At 33.3% G+C, this 18,987-nt stretch overlaps 1 protein-coding gene across 12 annotated transcripts in view; it reads right to left on the reverse strand.

Annotated features, from left to right (window-relative positions):
- Nucleotides 1–18,987, reverse strand: part of PCDH15 (protocadherin related 15) — a gene marked incomplete at both ends in the record, with an annotated part of 726,342 nt that overhangs the window by 371,900 nt on the left and 335,455 nt on the right. For all 12 annotated transcript variants that reach the window (XM_081268810.1, XM_081268808.1, XM_081268818.1 and 9 more), the window contains one exon: nucleotides 14,689–14,859. In XM_081268810.1, coding sequence (XP_081124936.1) covers nucleotides 14,689–14,859 — 171 coding nt within the window. The remainder of the gene's footprint in view (nucleotides 1–14,688; nucleotides 14,860–18,987) is intronic.

An 18,987-nucleotide genomic window follows, 5' to 3' on the forward strand; every position in this document is an offset into this window, starting at 1 on the left:
TGATGATTTTAGTACTTGAAAAAGTACATACTTGTCCTAATTCAAAGATGATTACCTAAAAGTAAGAGATAACACACACACACACACACACACACACACAAACATACACACACAAATCCTCCACCAAAATTTTTTGTATACCAAGACTATAACTCATCAATATTATGTCTCAATACCTCTAGATTACTGAAATTATTTTGACAGATTTAAAATACAAAATCCTATTTGTGTTAGTGGCATTTTGGAATGACACAGTTTCAAGATACTCACTAAAACACATTTAGATGAAATGAGATGATATCTGAGACAAGCTTCAAATTGTTATGGAGAGAAGGATAAGAAGAGATAGAGTTGAGTCATGTTGCCCATAAGTTGAAAACTGTTGAGCCTGAGTAATGAGTTTGTAGGTGTTCATGATACTCTTGTCTCTGTATTTGTAGATACTGAAGCATTCCTATATTAATTTTTTTTCAAAATATAAATTCTGTAGGCCATATCTTAGACATACTGAGTCGCAATCCCCAGGGGTTGAAACTCAATTCTCAGGTCATATCCAAAACAAGGAATTAGAGAGTTTGAAGAGGGCTCAGATGCTTCAACATGCTTATTACATAAGTCTTACATTTCTTGTAAAGTGATTATCAATCATATACAGAATACAAGTCTTCTATCATTCTTCTACATAAAAACAATAACTCTTTAGGGCTTTCTTTGGGATATGTAAAATAATTTTCTCTATTAGGTTGGTTTCCTGGAAAACAGACTCAGATTTGCCTATAGGAAGCTTATAGGGGAAATAAATTCGTACAGAAGCAAAGGAAGTAGGACTGGACAGAGGAAGGCATTGAAAAGATACAGTTCAGACAGACAAGCCAAACCACAAAAGATATGAAAGGGTAACTTGCAGAATGTGCATATTTGGAGGCAAGATGACCAGGCCTTTCTATACTCTCCCAGCCCATTTGAGAATCCCAGAAATAGGTTATAAGATTAGAAGAGCTTCCCTAAGAAGATATCAATTTTTCAGAGGGACCTGAGTAACCTCCATCACCCATTTACACCCTAGGCACAGAGGGACAGAGTTATTTGGGAAAATGGGTTGCCTCAGTCCTGAAGAGATTTACTCAGGTGATACATTATATTATCACTTTCTCTAACAGAACTGATAGACTTTCACTAGACTTTCTTTCTGGTACTTTTTTCCTTATATGCCCCTTTCAAATTTTCACAGAACTGTTGGAATGATATTTAAAATGGTCACATTGTGTTTTTTTTTTTTTTTACTTTTTCAAAACTAAATGAATTAAATACTATTACTCCTTGTAGTAAAATATAAAACTTTTTTTTAATTTCCTGTAAAATCAACACAGCATTCCTGTATTCATATTTTTAGCTGTTCGGATAATGATAATAAAAATGAATTTTCAAAGATTTCACTCTTTTTTAATTTCAAGTTTTTAACACATGAAAAGAAATCCCTACTCATCCACTTCCTAGAAATCTGTTTGGTCCCTTTACTTATAGATAATAAAATCGGGTTGATAACTTATGCTAGATCCTGAGATATGAGTCAACATACAGAGAAAATGCGCATATATAAAGCATGTATGAGACACTTCCCTTTTGTTACTATAGATTCTGAATTCCAACTGTACTGTATTCTGATGCTGATGACCCTTTAATAAGCACATGTGTGCTAGTAGTTGACTCTTCCTCTGATCTCAGGTCTCTTTTGCAGAATTTTACAACTTTCCTTCACAATGCTTTCTCCTCACTTTTAAAAGTTAAAATGAAGAGGAAAGAAAAGAAAAGAAAAGAAAAGAAAAGAAAAGAAAAGAAAAGAAAAGAAGGAAGGAAGGAAGGAGGTGGAAGAGAAAGAAAATCCAGAAGTATTCCCTGCTTACTTTTTTAGCTTAATTCAATCTGGGAATAAGAAAAAAAAGGTTCATTCAATAATGTGTTATTTCTATGTACTTAAAGCTAGCTTCTTCCATTGTTATCTTTAAGCTTTAAGAATTAGAACATACCTTGACTCAAAGTGGCTTCTACCATACAGCAGATAGAGGAGCATAGTACAATGCTAGTACCAGAGAACTACTGAGAAGGTAAGATTACTGTTATCATTCCAGGCTGGATCTCTTTGTATATTATTTCCTCAAAGAAAAATGCATTTATATTTCTAAAGAATGAAAAAACATGTAAAACAGATGTTAACATGTTTTGAGGGGATTTCCTTAATTAACATCATTTCCAAGAAAATCTGTTCCATATGCCAAACAACTAATTAATGGACAACTTTTGGAGCACAATTATTTTGAAAGTAGGTGATGGTCTTTCCTCTTTTGTCTTCCATATGCACACATACCTAAATTGCTCTGCAGATTTCAATACATAGAAATATATAGCCGTTTTACAGTGGCAATAATTAGAACTCAACCTAGAGAAAAACAACTCAAGGTCATATCACACATGCTTCATAGGTGAGATATTTTGAAATGTATAAAAGAAAGCATATTTTTATAGCTAAATGTGAGTTACCAATCTGGTATGTACTGTCCTTAAATATTGTGTAGCATAAAAGTGCTTCTGAACATAGAAAATATTTATAACCTAAGTATATATGATTCAATCAGTTCCTTATTTGTGACACTTTTTATCAAAGCAAACAGACTGAGAAATGAGCCTTCTAAGTAGATTGTAGTGTTTTAAATAACTCTTGAACCCAGTGCATACATGCCATGTTGATAAATGCAAAGTCTTTTATAGGACCCTCAAATCATGTTAAGGAGACACTTCCTGGCAGAGATATACCTAAATCATTTACATTTTCTCCTTTTCCTCTTGTATGAAAATGTCACCTTAAGAGTAATATTTTTAGGAATAAGTGTTTTTTTTTCATTTCATATGTCTTCAGATAAATTGTCTGCCAAGGGTTTAATGATTGGGAATTTAAAGTTCCTTGGGTGTTTATTACAACTTTGATGTTATTCATATAAATATTTATAGTACCTATAGTAATTATTCTTTGATTATCTTGACATGGCAGATTTTCTCAATTTCATTAGGATGAAAATAGCTGTCTTGCATATTATTTATTGCCCTATATCATTGTTTCATCTTAAATAATCAACTTACCATAAACTCACTGCAAGCTCGAGGAAATCTCGATGAAATGACAACAGGGCTGATTTAAATTTTATTCACCTTTAAACACTAATAAAACATTTCAATTATTCTATATGATTTTTTTCATTATTTTTTTAAAGAAGGTTAGGAAGGGTTGTTAGGAAAATGAGAACATGATATTATATTCTGAACCCCAAGATTTGATTGTTGAGAATAAACCAACCATTAGAAGGACTCAGAAGAGTTTTACAGTAGAATGAACAGGAAAGGCTTTGATGATGAGCAAACTTGGAAGGTCCTTAAAAAAAGGGTAAAAGTTAAAGCATAAAAGCACCAGATGTGCAAGAATTAAATCATGTGTATCATGGTAAGCCATATTTAGGTGTTGGGACTTTATTCTTAACATAATTGGAAACTACTGGAGTATTTTAACCAGGAAGAGTAACTTGAACTGATTTATGCTTTTAAACTATCACTCTGTCTGCTGTGTGAAAAATGGGCTATGAAAAGGGAAAAGTAGAATACAGAACAAGAGGTGCCAGTGGCTTCTATATAATATTCCCTCTAAAGATTTTAAAGGCATCACGAACTTCCATAATTGAAAGTAAACAAGTCAAGTTGCTTCATTCATTTTCTATTTGTTTCCCATCTTCCTGAAATATTTTTTGAGAATATATTAGTAAACAAAGTGCAAAGCAGAAGGATTACTAGGCTGACTGCAAATCAAATTTAGAACTATCATAGAAGAGAAATAAAATACTTTCAAAAATAAAGCTTTACCAGCAAGCCAACTCTAGATATTATGGTTTCTAAAAGATGAGGCTGTACATGAAATAATCTTGCAAGCTCTACTTATCACTTTCTGTAGTATTATTTCTGTAATTGTTTTTCTGATTATCCCTCTGTATTCAAAACCATCTTTTGGCCACACAAAAGCATCAACATAGTTAAAACTATTTAAATGAATTATTATTGTCCTTCATTATTCATTTTAATCAAGAACTAAGCAAAGGCATATGTAACTTAAGTTTGATTTTGCTAACAAGAAATATCAGTTAAAATATATATCTGCTATCAAAGATTAAATTTTATATAGATTTTTTACACAGTGGGATGCTTTTTTTCAAGTAACACTTTACACAGAATCACAAAATATAAAATAGGAAAATAAATTAAGATGCATTCATAAAAGTCATAGTATGCAGCTAGTCTAAAATATAAGATATATATGCATTGAGAAGGACAATTTTCACTATTTAAAATGAATACATCCTTTTTGAGCATCCTATATCTGAAGCATTGTTCTAAGATATTGTGATAAAACAACAAATGACACAGGCAAATTTCCTGTTTGTGGTGTTTATATTCCTGAGTAGGTAGACAGGCATTAATCAATTAACGAAATGAATGTGCAAGAAACTTCCACACAGCCAAGTAACATGCAGAAAATAAAACTAACTCATATATTACCTAATTACCAGGAAAAGCTGGCAACTATTGATTGTAGGACCACAGGGAAGTCCTCTATAAGAAGGTGACATTTTAATTGAAACATAAGCACTTGAAGGGTCCAGGAAGAGGAAAATAACCAAAGTGAATATTCCAGAATAAAAGCATCCGAGGACTTACATCTTCAGTTAAAATGTTGTTGCATATTAAAGGACAGAAAGAAGGCCAGGGAGTAGGTAGGGAAGGGGAAAGGGATGAGGGTAGTAATACAGGACTGTGTTGGACCTTATTGATTCTGATAAAGGTAGATACTTAAATATGGTTATTAAATAAAACATGACAATAATGTTGGACCCGGAAGTGACATGATCTGATATCTATGGTGCAACACCATTCTGATTCCATTTCAGGCAGATCTGTTAGACAGCTAGAACAGGACTGAAGAATTTGTGATATTTGATTAAATATTTGCCTTAGATGTTTGAGTTTTCAGTTGCTCATCATTCATTACCTATTAACAGTATCTCAGATTTTTAGAAAAATACCTTTTCCCAGAAAAGGAAAGGGGGAGAATTTGTATTAAGAAATTAATTCATGTGATTGTAGGGTCTAGCAAGTCCAAATAGGGGGACCTAGAGAAGAACTGATGTCACAGTTGAAGTCCTCAGGTGATCTTCTGGCAGAACACCCTCTCTTTGGACAAAGGTCAGGCTTTTCTCTTGAAATCTTCACCTGATTTGATGGGGTCCACTCACATTAGAGAGTGTAACCTGCTATACTTAGATTCCACCAATTTCAATATTAACCTTATCTAAAAATATGTTCACAGCACCATTCACAAGTAGTTGACCAAACACCCAGGTATTTTGTTCTAATCATATTAATGTATAATCAACACTGATTCCATCTCCTCTAGTCAAAGAGTGAGCATGTGCTTCAAAATAGGTCAATCAGATGCTCTCTTCCCTAATTCACATTTCTATCCAAAGACAAAAAGATACATCCCCTTGGTTACATACAGATCCCATGATCTTCCTCCAGTACCCAAAAGAACATAGTTGTGGCTTGTACTTTCCAATCTTAACCTCCCAATCTCTTTAAAGTTGTCAGTAGTAAATTTTATGACACTACAGTGAACTTCTAATACTTCATTTTTACATAAGCCAGAGTCATTTGTTTTATTTGAAAATTTAAAAATAAAATTTTAAAAAATGTCACTATTTCAGGCATGCTTCAGATATTTCAAAAGACATGTATCAAATTAATAATGGTTATCCAGTAGACTGGGCTTTAAGGATTAAACATTTCCAATTTTAATATGTATAATTTTAAAAAATATATTTGTATAATATACAATTAGTACCCAGTCCTTTCAAAATTCAAGTAAATCATGAAAAACTTTCGAGGATTATAGGTGGGGAATATAGCAGAATTTCAATGTTATAGGGAGTGGAAGTCCTACCTCTACCTGCAGCAGAAGCCCTGAGGCAATTCTGCAATATGGGGCTCTCTGTGGGACAATTTGCAAAACTAAACCAAAAATACTTTTATACTTATTTTTAAAAGAATAAAGGATATTTATCATGCTTCCCAGACAATATTTAAAATGTGATTCATTGATATTTTTGGCTCACAATATTATCTTGTGTCATTTTCTATCAAATGCTGCCTATCTTCAAAATGATAACACAGTGCATAGTTAATTCAGCACAAGCAGTGCCAAATCAGTTTGTTTAAAAATATTAATACTTTTCTTCTGTAAAAAGGTATTGCATTCTTTGAAAAGGCCAAAATCATGCTGAATGAATAAGGAATAATACAGCTAGAAGAAACCAACCAGTATTAGTATTGAGTGGTTTCAATACTGTCCCAGGGAGAAAGAGGTTAGGCTATAATGCCCACTGTTTCAAAAGCATTCAGAGCCAAATTGGTAAGAAAATAGGTTATACCCAAAGCTAGCTATGAGGGAAGGTAAAAGAAATCTTTTGTTTCAAATGTTCCATCTTTGAAATCCCTGAAGGTGAGCAGAACTTGTAAAGAAGAGGCAGGGCAGAAGAGGTGAGGCAGAGAAGTGAGACAAGAACAAATTCAGTCATCCTTGCTAGACAGGCCTGGGCAGCGTTCATTCTTGCTCTCTGGTTTCTTGGCATCCCTCTGACATGCCACGGAGGCAGTCCCTTGCTTACTCTCAGCTTGAGGTAGTTGTTCCCACCTCAGGGCAGGGGCAATTCAGTCTGTTTCAGCATCAACACACACACACACACACACACACACACACACACACACACACACACACACAAACTCAGTTTTGAAACGGTAATTTCAATTAAGTATCATAGATACTTTGAAAGTAAATTTGAATTAAGTACACCTTCTTGTATGTCACAATGGACACCCAACAAGATGATGATGATACTTGTACATCAACAACAATAACAACTAGTACTATTGAACTCTCAGTACTTGCTAGGAAGTAGTTACATTACAAAAACCTTTTATAGTACTTATGGAAAGTGTATATATTCAGAGCATTGATCAATATTCCCAAGGACACACATAATTTCAAATAAGACCAAGTTCTTACAAATTATCCTATATTTTGATAGAAAATGCCTTTGTAAAATATTTTCACATAGTTTGATAAGTCATCAGAAAGTTTTAGGATATAAGGTTAAGAAAAAAATTAAAACATTATCATGATTTAATTGACTTATCTTTTCCCATTATGTGTGTTTCATAGAAAAACACAGTCCAAATGTTCATGTAAAATAATACTTTGAGCTACACTTCAAGGGAAAAAAAAAGTAGACCAATTTTGCTATTCAGGAGAGTAGTTGCTTTGTTTCTTCAACTGATCTTAAAAAAACTGAATTTTTCCTATTGTTTATCATGCCTTAACTATGCATGAAAGTTGCAAATATCTTCACAGTATTTAAAAATGGAGATAGGATATAGTTGAATTGTTCAAATATATTTTGACAAATGATGAAAAGAACAAAAATTCTCTGCTCTCATATAATTTCATGAACACCACTGTCAGAATTACAATGCAGTTTGACACTCCAGACAATACATGCTGAACTCTAGTTCTTTTTTGTTGTTGCTGCAACTGTTTAGCTATTGTTTCCCCAACTTGAATCTGAAGTTTCTTTGATCATTTGTTTCTGACTAATGTGTATTTGTGACTGCTGGGGCAAAGAAAAAATTATGGCCATGCCATATGTTGATTGTAGATGTTATTATTTATCATTTGTCCCTTCCATGTATTTAGCAAACAATCCTTTTATTAAAAGAAGGCTGTGGGTGTCTGGGGAGCTGCCAATTTTATCTTTCTTAATTTTATCTTTCTTTACTTATGACTTCAATGACCCTAATAGAACTCCACAGGAAACATTTTGAAAATAACTGACCAAAAGACTGAGAATTTAACATTTGGAATATTGTTGAAAAGAAAACCAGACATTATGAACAATGTTCCAGGACAACAATGATGAACTATCTATGGAAACAGGGAAATATACTTCCTACATAAGACTACCTGTTAGACCCTTGATTAGACAATGACCAGGTGTGGTAGTTATTGCTATCATATTCTGAGTTGAAAACACTTAAAATAATTGCATGTATAAGTATATACATACTCTTTAAAAATTCCTGTTTATGAAAAATACCCTCTTATTTCAAGTGAAAAGACAAGAGAGATGGGTATATATAGTTACGTTCACTGTTTTGGTATACAATATGTATTTGTTTTAATTTAAATTGATTTTATTCATTTTAAAACTTAATGAACATCTACTATGTGAAGTCAGTGGGGTTTCAATATAGAGAAAATAGGAACTTAAATAACTTAGTGAAATAGAAATTTATTCTAGTGAAAGAGAAACAGGTAAATGAAGACTTCAACATTTGTCATAGGAATATTTGGGTTGCATGGAAAAAAAATTCTTAATTTTGAGGACCTATCAATTTAGGTTAATCCAAAGGAATCCTGAAGAATACATATTGTTTTAACACATGAAACAATGTAGAGAGAAAGGTAATTCTCAGAAGTTCAGGGTCATATGCAAATTATTCTGACTAGGTAAGTCACACCATATAAGTTAGAAGAGATGAAACTGGAAAAAGACACAATGTTACTTTGAATGAAATGCTACAAGTTTGTGGATTTATTCAATACAAAATAGAAAATATCAAATTTTTTTTTAAAATTTTAAACAGCAAAATATCAGACCAGAACTGTAGCTCATAAACATTAACTTGCTTTGTGAGAGTGGTCAGCGGAGTGAGACTGGAGGCTGGTAGTTGAGAATGTGTCTTTAAATGGGCATTTTGGCATTGGAAGTAGAAGAGTTTCAAGCATATTTGAGTAACATTGAAAACATAATGCAGAGATTGTCTCTGAACATTTACTGAGATAGAAATGGGGGTTATTAAATTCTCCATTCAAATCAACATTGGCCTATAGGTGGGTAACATGTCACTGTGTATATTGGAGTTAGTTATAAATGATAAAAAGGAATCTCTGTGAAAAATCAGGAAAAAAATGTCCAAAAAAAGTAAGAAATGTAATTGTGGGACTTAGGAGATCTTTCAAGTCAGACAACATTCCTACAGCCTATGAATAATCATTCTTATTTGAGGAAAAATGATTCATTAATGTAGGTTTGCTCAATTCAATCTTAGTAGACCCATAATGGGGGTGGGGAATTACATAAGAGGGAAGTTTGGAAAATCCCTAAAATTTAAGAATAAAAGGGGAAAAAAGCAAGCAGGAAGATTCAGTTAAAAAAAATAAAAGTAAACTCAAATAAACTCAGGGTCATTGGGAGAAGAAGAAAAATAAAAATCAAGTAACATAAAAACCAAGAGAGGGGAGTTTCCAGATAGTAACACATTTAATTAGCATATAAGCCAAGATGAACTTTTAAATGTTGTAGGTCACTGCAGTTGTCACCACTCTTCTAATAACTGAGACAGCTTTCCTGGAGGGACAAAGCACCATAAATAAAACAGAAGAACCATCTTTGACAGAGATATGAAAATTAGACCTCTTTATGACTCTATTGGAGGTATTTGTGCCTAGAAATTATTGGGATCCAAGGCTTTAAACAGAGGAAGGGAAAAAGATGTCTATGTCTGGTGGGCAACTAATATTTAAATGGTGAAAAATACAATGTGTAATAATTCACATAAATAGTAAACAACTAATAAGCCAATATGTCATTGTGTGTGTTCATTCATTCATTCATCTATTTATTTCTTGGTAGTGGGGATTGAACCCAGGGATGAGCCACATTCCCAGCAATGTGCTCCTTTTTAAATTTTGAGAGAGGTCTCACTAAGTTGCTTAGGCCTTTGCTCAGTTTCTGAGGCTAGCTTTTGAACTTGCAATCCTCCTGCCTCAGTCTCTTGAGTTTTTGCGATTACTGGCATATACCACCCTGCCCAGATTCAATGGTGTTTCAGTGGTGTTTTGTTTGGTTTTTGCTGCATAATAGGGATAAATTATGCAGCAAAAACCAAACAAACAAAAAAACAGCCAACCAACAAACACGCAAATTTATACTACCATTCAATTCCAAAGAAGTGTGTAAGTATTTACCATGTCTTGTTTTTGCTTCCTTAGAAAACACAGAAAATAGAGCCATCAATTCTGTACTCTACATTCTACAGCTTATTTATTTATTTATTCTAGTAAAATCTAAATTTTATAGGCATATAAACAAATTTAAAAGAGTCGGAAATTAGAATAAATTACATAATAATATTTTTGGCAAGATTGTATTTTATTCTTATTGGGCAATAAGAATCTCTGTGCTACCAATTCTAAATAGGCTACTAAATTAGCACAGAGTTTAGCAAATGTTGGGGCCCAGTAGATATTTATCAAACTAACAATAAATAACTAGAAGGGAACTACCCATTTTTTAGTACCCTTGGGATACCAGATTTATATATTGATATTCTTAGTAAATTATTAACCTAAGGGTCTATGAAGACATTACTTTTCACTGGAGGCACTTTTCTGTAGTAGAAAAAAAATGTAATCTATATTTATAAAATAAGTTTATCATTGAACATGTTTATAAAATTATAATATAAAACAGATATTTTGCTTTCATTATATCCTAGCTCATGAATTAAACACTAAACTAGACTATATTTTTAAAGGTGTTTTTCTAAGCTGATGAATTCTACATGTATTATAGTGGGATTAAGAATACCACTGAGGTAATTGGTGGAAATTTTCACATCAACATAGAAGGTGAGAAGGTGTCAAAGCTTTCAAAATTTGAAGAATTAGTTCGAGAAAGGATCAGCAAGTATGTAATTAGAGTCAACATGTCCTGTTTAGCTGACGTAAATGGTTAGTTTTCTCACTTTGAATAGCAAGATCTTACTTACTGAAATATCCTTAAATTTAATCAGCCCACATAAAGGCAAATAGAAAAGAAGAAAATTAAAAAAATACTGAAAGTATACTACAAACACAGCAATCTGAATGTGAAATTCAAAAACTAAGTTCAGTCTGTACCTTTACTGATTCATAATGGATTCAAAACAAAGATCTAGAGGAGTCCATGACAACGTGATGGTAGCACTAGAGCTGATTTCATTTTTCAAAGATTGCCACAATAAAATTTCCTTCTCATATGTACTTATTGTTACGTAACCTGGATGCTCCTTCCATAGGGAAAAGGAATGTTTCTACCCCTTGAACCTGGCAGAGGTTTGACTATAGCAGAAGTGACACTGCAAATTCCAAAGCTAGTTTGTAAGAAGTTCTACCTATTTGTATTAGGAAGCTTGTTTTCTGAACCCACTATCTCACTGTATTAGCAAGCCACACAAACAACCTCTAAGAGGCTCGTGTCACAGACCTCACTGGGCCCAAGTAGCCAGAATCAGCTCCTTAACCATGATAAGAGATTATCAAGTCTCCAAAATACTTGTCAGCATTCTGAAAGTGGTGCCCACCTCTCAGTTAGGGGGGCTCCGATGGAGCAAAGATATTCCTTCAACTCCTGCCCTAACTTGCAGCTTTATGAAAACATTAAATGATTATATTTTGAAGCATTAAGGTCTGGTCAATAACTATGCTGCAATTGATAATCACAGTTATGTGTCTAGTTTAACAAGTAAACACACCGTTTTTTTCTATATGGCAATAAAAAATACTCCTTAACGCATAAATCTTCACCATATCTATTTAAATGTGTAAAGCTAAAATTTTCTTTGTAAAATTCAAATTCTTTTTGTTTCACCGGATGTTAAGGAAAGACTTACTCTGTTAAAAATGATGACGAAGTATGAAAATTGATCATTCTGAAATTCAGGATGACATTGATTTCAAAAAACATGATTTTAAAGGCTAATCAGGATACTTGTTTGTGAAACCGTTTATTAATCATGGCTTGAAAACCTCTTTTTCAGGGGAGGGGTGTACCAGGGATTGAACTCAGGAACACTCAAACACTGAGCCACATCTCCAGCCCTATTTTGTATTTTATTTAGAGACAGGGTCTCAATGAGTTTCTTAGAGCTTCCCTGTTGCTGAGTCTGGCTTGGAACTCATGATTTTCCTGCCTCAGCCTCCCGAGATGCTGGAATTAAAGGTATGCACCACCATGCCCATGGAAACCTCTTTTTTTAATCCACATAAGTTCACCATGTCAAGGATCCTTTATGCTTCTAGTTTAAACACCATTTTTCAAGAGATTCAGGGCATAAGGTATTTCTTTTTCTTCTTCTTTTAGTTGTAGATTGTCACAATATCTTTATTTTTATGTGGTGTTAATATCGAACCCAGGGCCTCACACATGTGAGGCAAGCATTCTACTACTGAACTACAACCCCAGCCCCATAAGGTATTTCTTGACTGGGCACCATCATTACTTTGATGTTAGAAATGTTAATTCTTGCTATTGGAATGGCTTCGTCAACTAAAGACTTAATAGTTTTTGTCATTGACTATTATTTGTCAACTGAAGACTGAGTAATATTTATTATTGGCTAGCTCTTCCTTGGGTACACAATATGAATATTAAAGTGCAACAATAGAGAGGATAAATCAAAGGCATTTAGTGTCCAATCTACAGAAGGAAGCTCCCTAAGAATCAGAATAAGGCTATTATCTAGTTTAGAGATAGGACTCAAATGTATATTAATTTTATTTAGTCTTTTTAAATCTGATTTAAATTATATATTATATGTATATGCATATATACTGTATATATGTCCAATATACATATACCATATGTATATTGGACATATAATGTATGTTGGACATATATACAGTATATATGTATATATTTAGTTATTAGCTATATGATCATGGGAATTTACATAAACTCTACTTTCAAGAACTCATCTTTAAAATGAACTTAATGGTGGGCAAATCTGCAAAAGATCCTAGTATATATTCAACCAGTTAATATTTGTGCAGATTTTAGCACATTTAATGTCAAACTCAATATCTGTATCACTGTTATTCATTATTATCATTTATATTATTATCCCAAATCCCATAAGAATGAGAAAATGCTCTGTCAGTAATCTGGAATAGAGAGGAAAGAAAGCTCCGTGACATTTTATAAAATTAATTCAGTATATTCCATTTCTCATGCAGCAACATCAATCCTTCTTTACTTTCTTCAGTGCACTAAGTACTGTTAAGCAGTCTTCTGACTGATTCACTGAATTTAATTACTGTGATTATACTACATCCTCTTTCTTGGGGTCTCACTGGTACACTAGCTATATAAATTACCTCAGAAACATAAATTAATACTAAAATATATTTTTTACCCTTTCCATTAAGCCACACAAAATTTAACATTTACCATCCTTAATAATTGTTTTCTTACTTAGATTCAACAAAATGAATCACAATGTATAAATTTAGGTAATATGCATGCATTTGTTCAGACAAGTCCTGATTAGCATCTTTGTCTTCAAAATTATTTCAGCTAGCTGAAAATTTTGCCTTACATTGTGATGATGTTTTCTCCAAGTTTTTAAATTTTTGTCAAGTCAATTTCACCAGTGATCACTTATGCTATTAGGTACAAAATGATTTTTAGACATTTAAGATCTATGAATCAAGCCTACAGATATAACATGGGACAAGGACTTGTGAATTGAATAAAGTGCTACAATGTTTATTGTACATTTCTCCTGTTCTATTCTTCAAAATCTCAAATGTAAAGAGGATACCAAAAACTTCAGCTTTCTTATATGTTGAGAAAAAAAATCCCGATGTAAATTTTCACATTGGGAATTATGTTGCAAAGCCACAGAGCTGAATATTTCCCAGTGCAGTAGCAAAAGCATTAGTCAAGTAGTTGATTGCCAGGAATTTGACTTTTCTGAAACAGAATAAGAATATATATACATATACTATATATACTTATATATTCCAACTTTAGAGCAGAATTGCTATTTTAGTCTCAACATGGTATCTGTTTGTCTAATAATTCATTTTTTTCTCATATATGTACATTTATCATCTGTGGTCTGAATTCCAAATTGACTGAAATTCATAGCTCCCTTAGCATTTTTTTTTAAATTCAGAATTGAGTGCAGAAAATATGCATTCGGGATTTACTTTTTTGCTTTCTTAAATTATATCTTTAAGTGGTGGATACTTGTATTCAGAATTTCTCATCTCTTACTTGAAATGCTCAAGCATAATCTCCAACAACATTTCTGAACTCTTATAAGCTGGAAGGGCATCCTGTTGGCCTGTGTCCTCTGATTTAGGACTGCACATTTAAATGTGAATTTAAGGAAATGCTGGAGTTGCTTCTTGGAATTTCCCAGAATATGTTGGCAACTGAGCTCTGCTGTGATTTATGCACAGAAAAAAATAAAACTATCAATGTCAGAGGGCTTGCTGCTCCATGATATACTTTCTACCTTGTAAATGGTGTAATTATGCATTGTGACAAAAATTTACCCATGCTGTCTGAAAATAGTTTTAGACATAAATATTTTTAAATACTTGTCTATTTTGCTATTATCAATCAATATATGTGAAAAATGATTCAGTAGCATCCCACTGCATTTAGAGAGATACAAATGAAGGGAAATGAGTAAGAGTTTGTTTACCGGAGTTCTCAGCTCAGGTATGGCAGCTTGATAGGTGAGTGGTCGGCAATCTCGAGTGTTTGGCACAAGGACACAAGGAAGAAACATGGGACCTAAGTCATCTCCATCCAGGATATCCACGGTGAGTGTGGTGGTGGTGGTCCGCCTTTCATTCAGATTTTGTGCACGGTCCTGTGAGAGGGAAAATAAACAACTGAGTAGCTTAAAAATATTGGGAATAATGTGACTTGTTAAATTTCCTTTTCCTTTTGCTTAAAGGATTGATAAGCAACTTGTTTAAACCAACAGTTTGAAGTGGTGAAGTTGAGATGTAAACTGAAATCCAGTTCAGTTATCTTCAAATCAACTGTCTCCAAAAGTTTATTATAGTCGCTAAACTTTCATAGGTCCGGTCTTTTCACAGCATTAGGAGGGTAATAATATAATATTTTGATGAGTTCATTGTGTCCTTGGGAATTTGCTTCATTGAGTCCCTTTTGAAAATAAAAATAAATCTCATTTAGAGTTGTATAATTCATTGTGAAAGCTGATCTGGAAATGAAAGGAAACTTTCCATTATCCAAGTTGAATAAGAAGGAAGAAGGAAGGATGTGATCATCAGGATCCATAGGTGTGGAGTGTGGTTACTTTTAAATACTTTAAATAATTTTGAAGTAGTTTTAGATTTAGGAAAATATTGATAAGATAGTATAAAGAGTTCCCATGATGTGCAAGCTGTAATCTCAGCAACTCAGCAATTTGGGAGGCTGAGGCAGGAGTTCAAAGGCAGCCTCAGCAATGGCAAGGTGCTAAGCAACTCAGTGAGAACCTGTCTCCATATAAAATACAAAATAGATCTGGAGATGTTGCTCAGTGAGTGGTTAAGTGCCCCTGAGTTCAATCCCTGGTACCAACACACACACACACACACACACACACACACACACACACACACACACAAAGAGTTCCCATGTACCGCAAGCCCAGTTTTCCCTATTCTTAATACTTTGCATTAATATGGTACATTTGTTACAATCAAAGAGACAATAGTGATACTGACCAAAATAACCTGAGAGTTTCCCTCAAGCAGGCCAAACTTCATAAGGACTTCTTCCTTCCTCTAGGCCCCGTATCTCCACCCACCCAAGTCCTGACAGAATCTACATAGCGTTGGGCTCCTTTCTCCCTCTTCTTAGAGTATTCACCTTAGATATCTTATGATTGTAAATTTCTTTGCTCCTTTGAGATTAAAAAAAAAAACTTTTATAAACTTCTTGTCAGTTTTATAACCCACACCTGTCTTTCAATGACCTGGGAGTCATGCCTTTGGAATGTAATAGTCAAGAAAGATAGGACTCCTTCCTACTGAGTCTCTGTGGGAAGGTGGGTGCCTAACTTCAAAGGAGGCTTGCTCCAAGTTCCAAAACTTATGCCCTGCCATAAATATAAGAGAGTTTATTTTTCCTTTGAAAAGGCCAAGTAGTAAATATTGATGAACTATGGTTCTCTACCTTCTCTCCCATCCTCTCACACACAAACTCAATTTTGCTCCTAATTACTCACAAGCCCTTCCTTTGGTTGCTCTTTCTTATCAAGATAGCCTAGAACAGAGTATCCCTTACCCATTTAATTTGTCCAGTGCAATTTTTCTTTGATCATACATTGTTAATAACTGACATGTGATTTTTTAGTGTCTATTAATTCTTTCTGCTCCAATATTCCAACTAGGATGACTTTTACATTTAGTCATAATGTCTCTTAGGTTCCTTTTGGCATTGACAATTTCTCAGACTTCTTATTTTTTAACAATTTTGATTATGTTATTATGGGAAGTACATAGAGGCAGTGGTGGTATAATATTGAGGATGTATCAAATGCCACTGAATTGTTCACTTCAACTGGTTAATGTATCTTATGTTAATTTACCTCAATTAAGTTTCAAAAGTTGATTAGACTGACTTATTTTACTTTGCTTCAAAATCATCTTTCTGTGTGACAGTTACCAGATATTAATATAAGCCTACTTTCTTAACTTTAGAAATACTACATTCCAGTCATCTTTCTCAACATGGTTGATCCAAAAGAGTTTTAGAGAAGTGATTGAAGGCAAATCAGAGAATGCAAAAATCTCTGTTGGAGGAATTTTACAAGTGCTATCATACTGGAAAGTATTAAACTTCTGATTCTTGTATTCTTTTATGTTTTTATTATTTTTTTGTAGTTGTAGATGGACAGAATGCCTTTACATTATTTGTTTATTTTTATGTGGTGCTGAGGATCGAACCCAGTGCCTCATGCATGCTAGGCAAGTGCTCTACCACTGAGCTACAGTCCCAGCCTTCTTTTATGTTTTGATCAATTATAAGATGGATTATGATCAAATCACAGCAAAAATAAATGTTTACATTTTCAAAATATTTAGATGCATTCAAACCACAGGGTTGATAAAATGATTGTTTTAAAAACAAGTCATTTTGAAATTCAACAGAAAAAATCCTCTGAGCTTTCTTTATCTTGGAGAGCAATAGTGCCATGAATCCCCTCTCCCTGGGTTCCTATGGTCATAAGGAAAAATACAGAGAAGATAATTCCTACCTACATAAACTAATATCACAATGATTTTTTTTCATTTGTATGTTCCCCTAGAATCCCACCTGTTCTTCCCAATCCATTATGCTACATACATAACTCTGCTTTATTAGCTGTTTTGAAGAGCCATTTCATTTGTTTGCTATCAGCAACTGGTCTGTTGAAAGTATGGCAAAAATAGCTATAACGAAGTAAATACTATTCTAAATTGGGAATGGTACAAATAAAATATAATTATTGGCATAAACATCTGATATGATGTTTATTGCTTGTGTTTTTACTCATTGCAATGTATCCATGCGATGTATGTAAAAGCTACCAAGAAATTTCCTTCTGTCCATTTTTTCATGTTCCCTTTTCATTTCTCATTCTCTTTCCTTTGTTAAAAAAATCTCTTAAAATAAGATAATATTTTATTAACTTAGAAAAGTGATTGTAATTGGTCAGCAAGGATATCTCTTTATAACTTTTTTCACAGTTCAACTGCTGTATGAAAAAAATTATGTTCCCCCCAAATTCATATAATGTAGCTTTAATCCCCAGTGCAGTTATATAAGTAGATTATTTAAGGTTAAGTGCTATCATAAGGATGGGTCCCTTATACTATAGGAGGAGTATGATAATAAGAGCTCTACCAGCCTGCACCATGGGAGCACAGGAAAAGGAATGAGGCACACTGAGAGAAGATGGACATCTACCAGCTAAGAAGACAGTTCTCCCCAGAAACAAATCCTACTAGACTTTGTCTGTGGTTTCTGGACTCCAAACTGGTGAGAAGATTTCTGTTGAATAAGACAACCAGTCTATGGTATTTTTTATGGCAAAACAAGCAGACTAATATAACTATTTAATGTAGATTTTCTGAAAATGTGCTGTTATTTCCTATATCATTTATATATTTCCTAACACTGAACATTTAGTAACACAAAAGCCTTAATTACCTTCCTTAAGAATGAGTCACTATTTCTTTTAAAGTTATTACTTTAGATAAATGTAAGGAATTGGAGGTTATACAAATAATAATCCAGCAGGAAAGCTGACATATGGGATTTTAAAAGTATAACCATATCTTCAATACAGAATCAAGAAAACAATGAGGACTGTTCAGTGGAATGTAGGATTTGACAGAATTGGAGCATTCTGTCATTGTCTCACAGAGAGGAATGTTGTACTGAATGCTTAGCATCTTCATGCAAGTCTTTCAATATTCTAGCTCCATAGGATGGCAATACAATGCACAACTTTTCAAAAGCATACTGCAACATAAGGACTCACATATCAAAGATACCACATTGATTTTGAATAAATTGTTTACTGAATAGGTTGAAATTTTCATCAATACATTACATGGAAGAACTAATGTTTTATAAAACAGGGTTCATGCCTAGTAAGACTTAAATAAAAGTCACTACTTTTATAAATGGCTCAGATATACCTAATTTATTGTTCTAACACTCTCTTTTTAAAACATAATTTTATAAAATTACAAATATTTAAATTGTAATAATATTAAAGCAAAGAAACACGTTTAATTTTAGATGGTGAGACTTTAAGTCCTCCTTCCCAAGTGAAAGTGTTTCTTATAAAATAGTTTAATTTCTAACTATTCCTTGATCAAACTTGGGACAAATGTCAGTTTATAATGTTTGTTTGTTTGGTTTTTGCCTGTTCTATATTTACATTAAGTAAAATTTGGTTGTGGTAAATGGGGCCAAGAAAGATTTGGACTCT

The sequence above is a fragment of the Spermophilus citellus genome, assembly GCF_964194105.1.
Source record: "Spermophilus citellus genome assembly, chromosome: 15".
Lineage (NCBI taxonomy): Eukaryota > Metazoa > Chordata > Mammalia > Rodentia > Sciuridae > Spermophilus > Spermophilus citellus.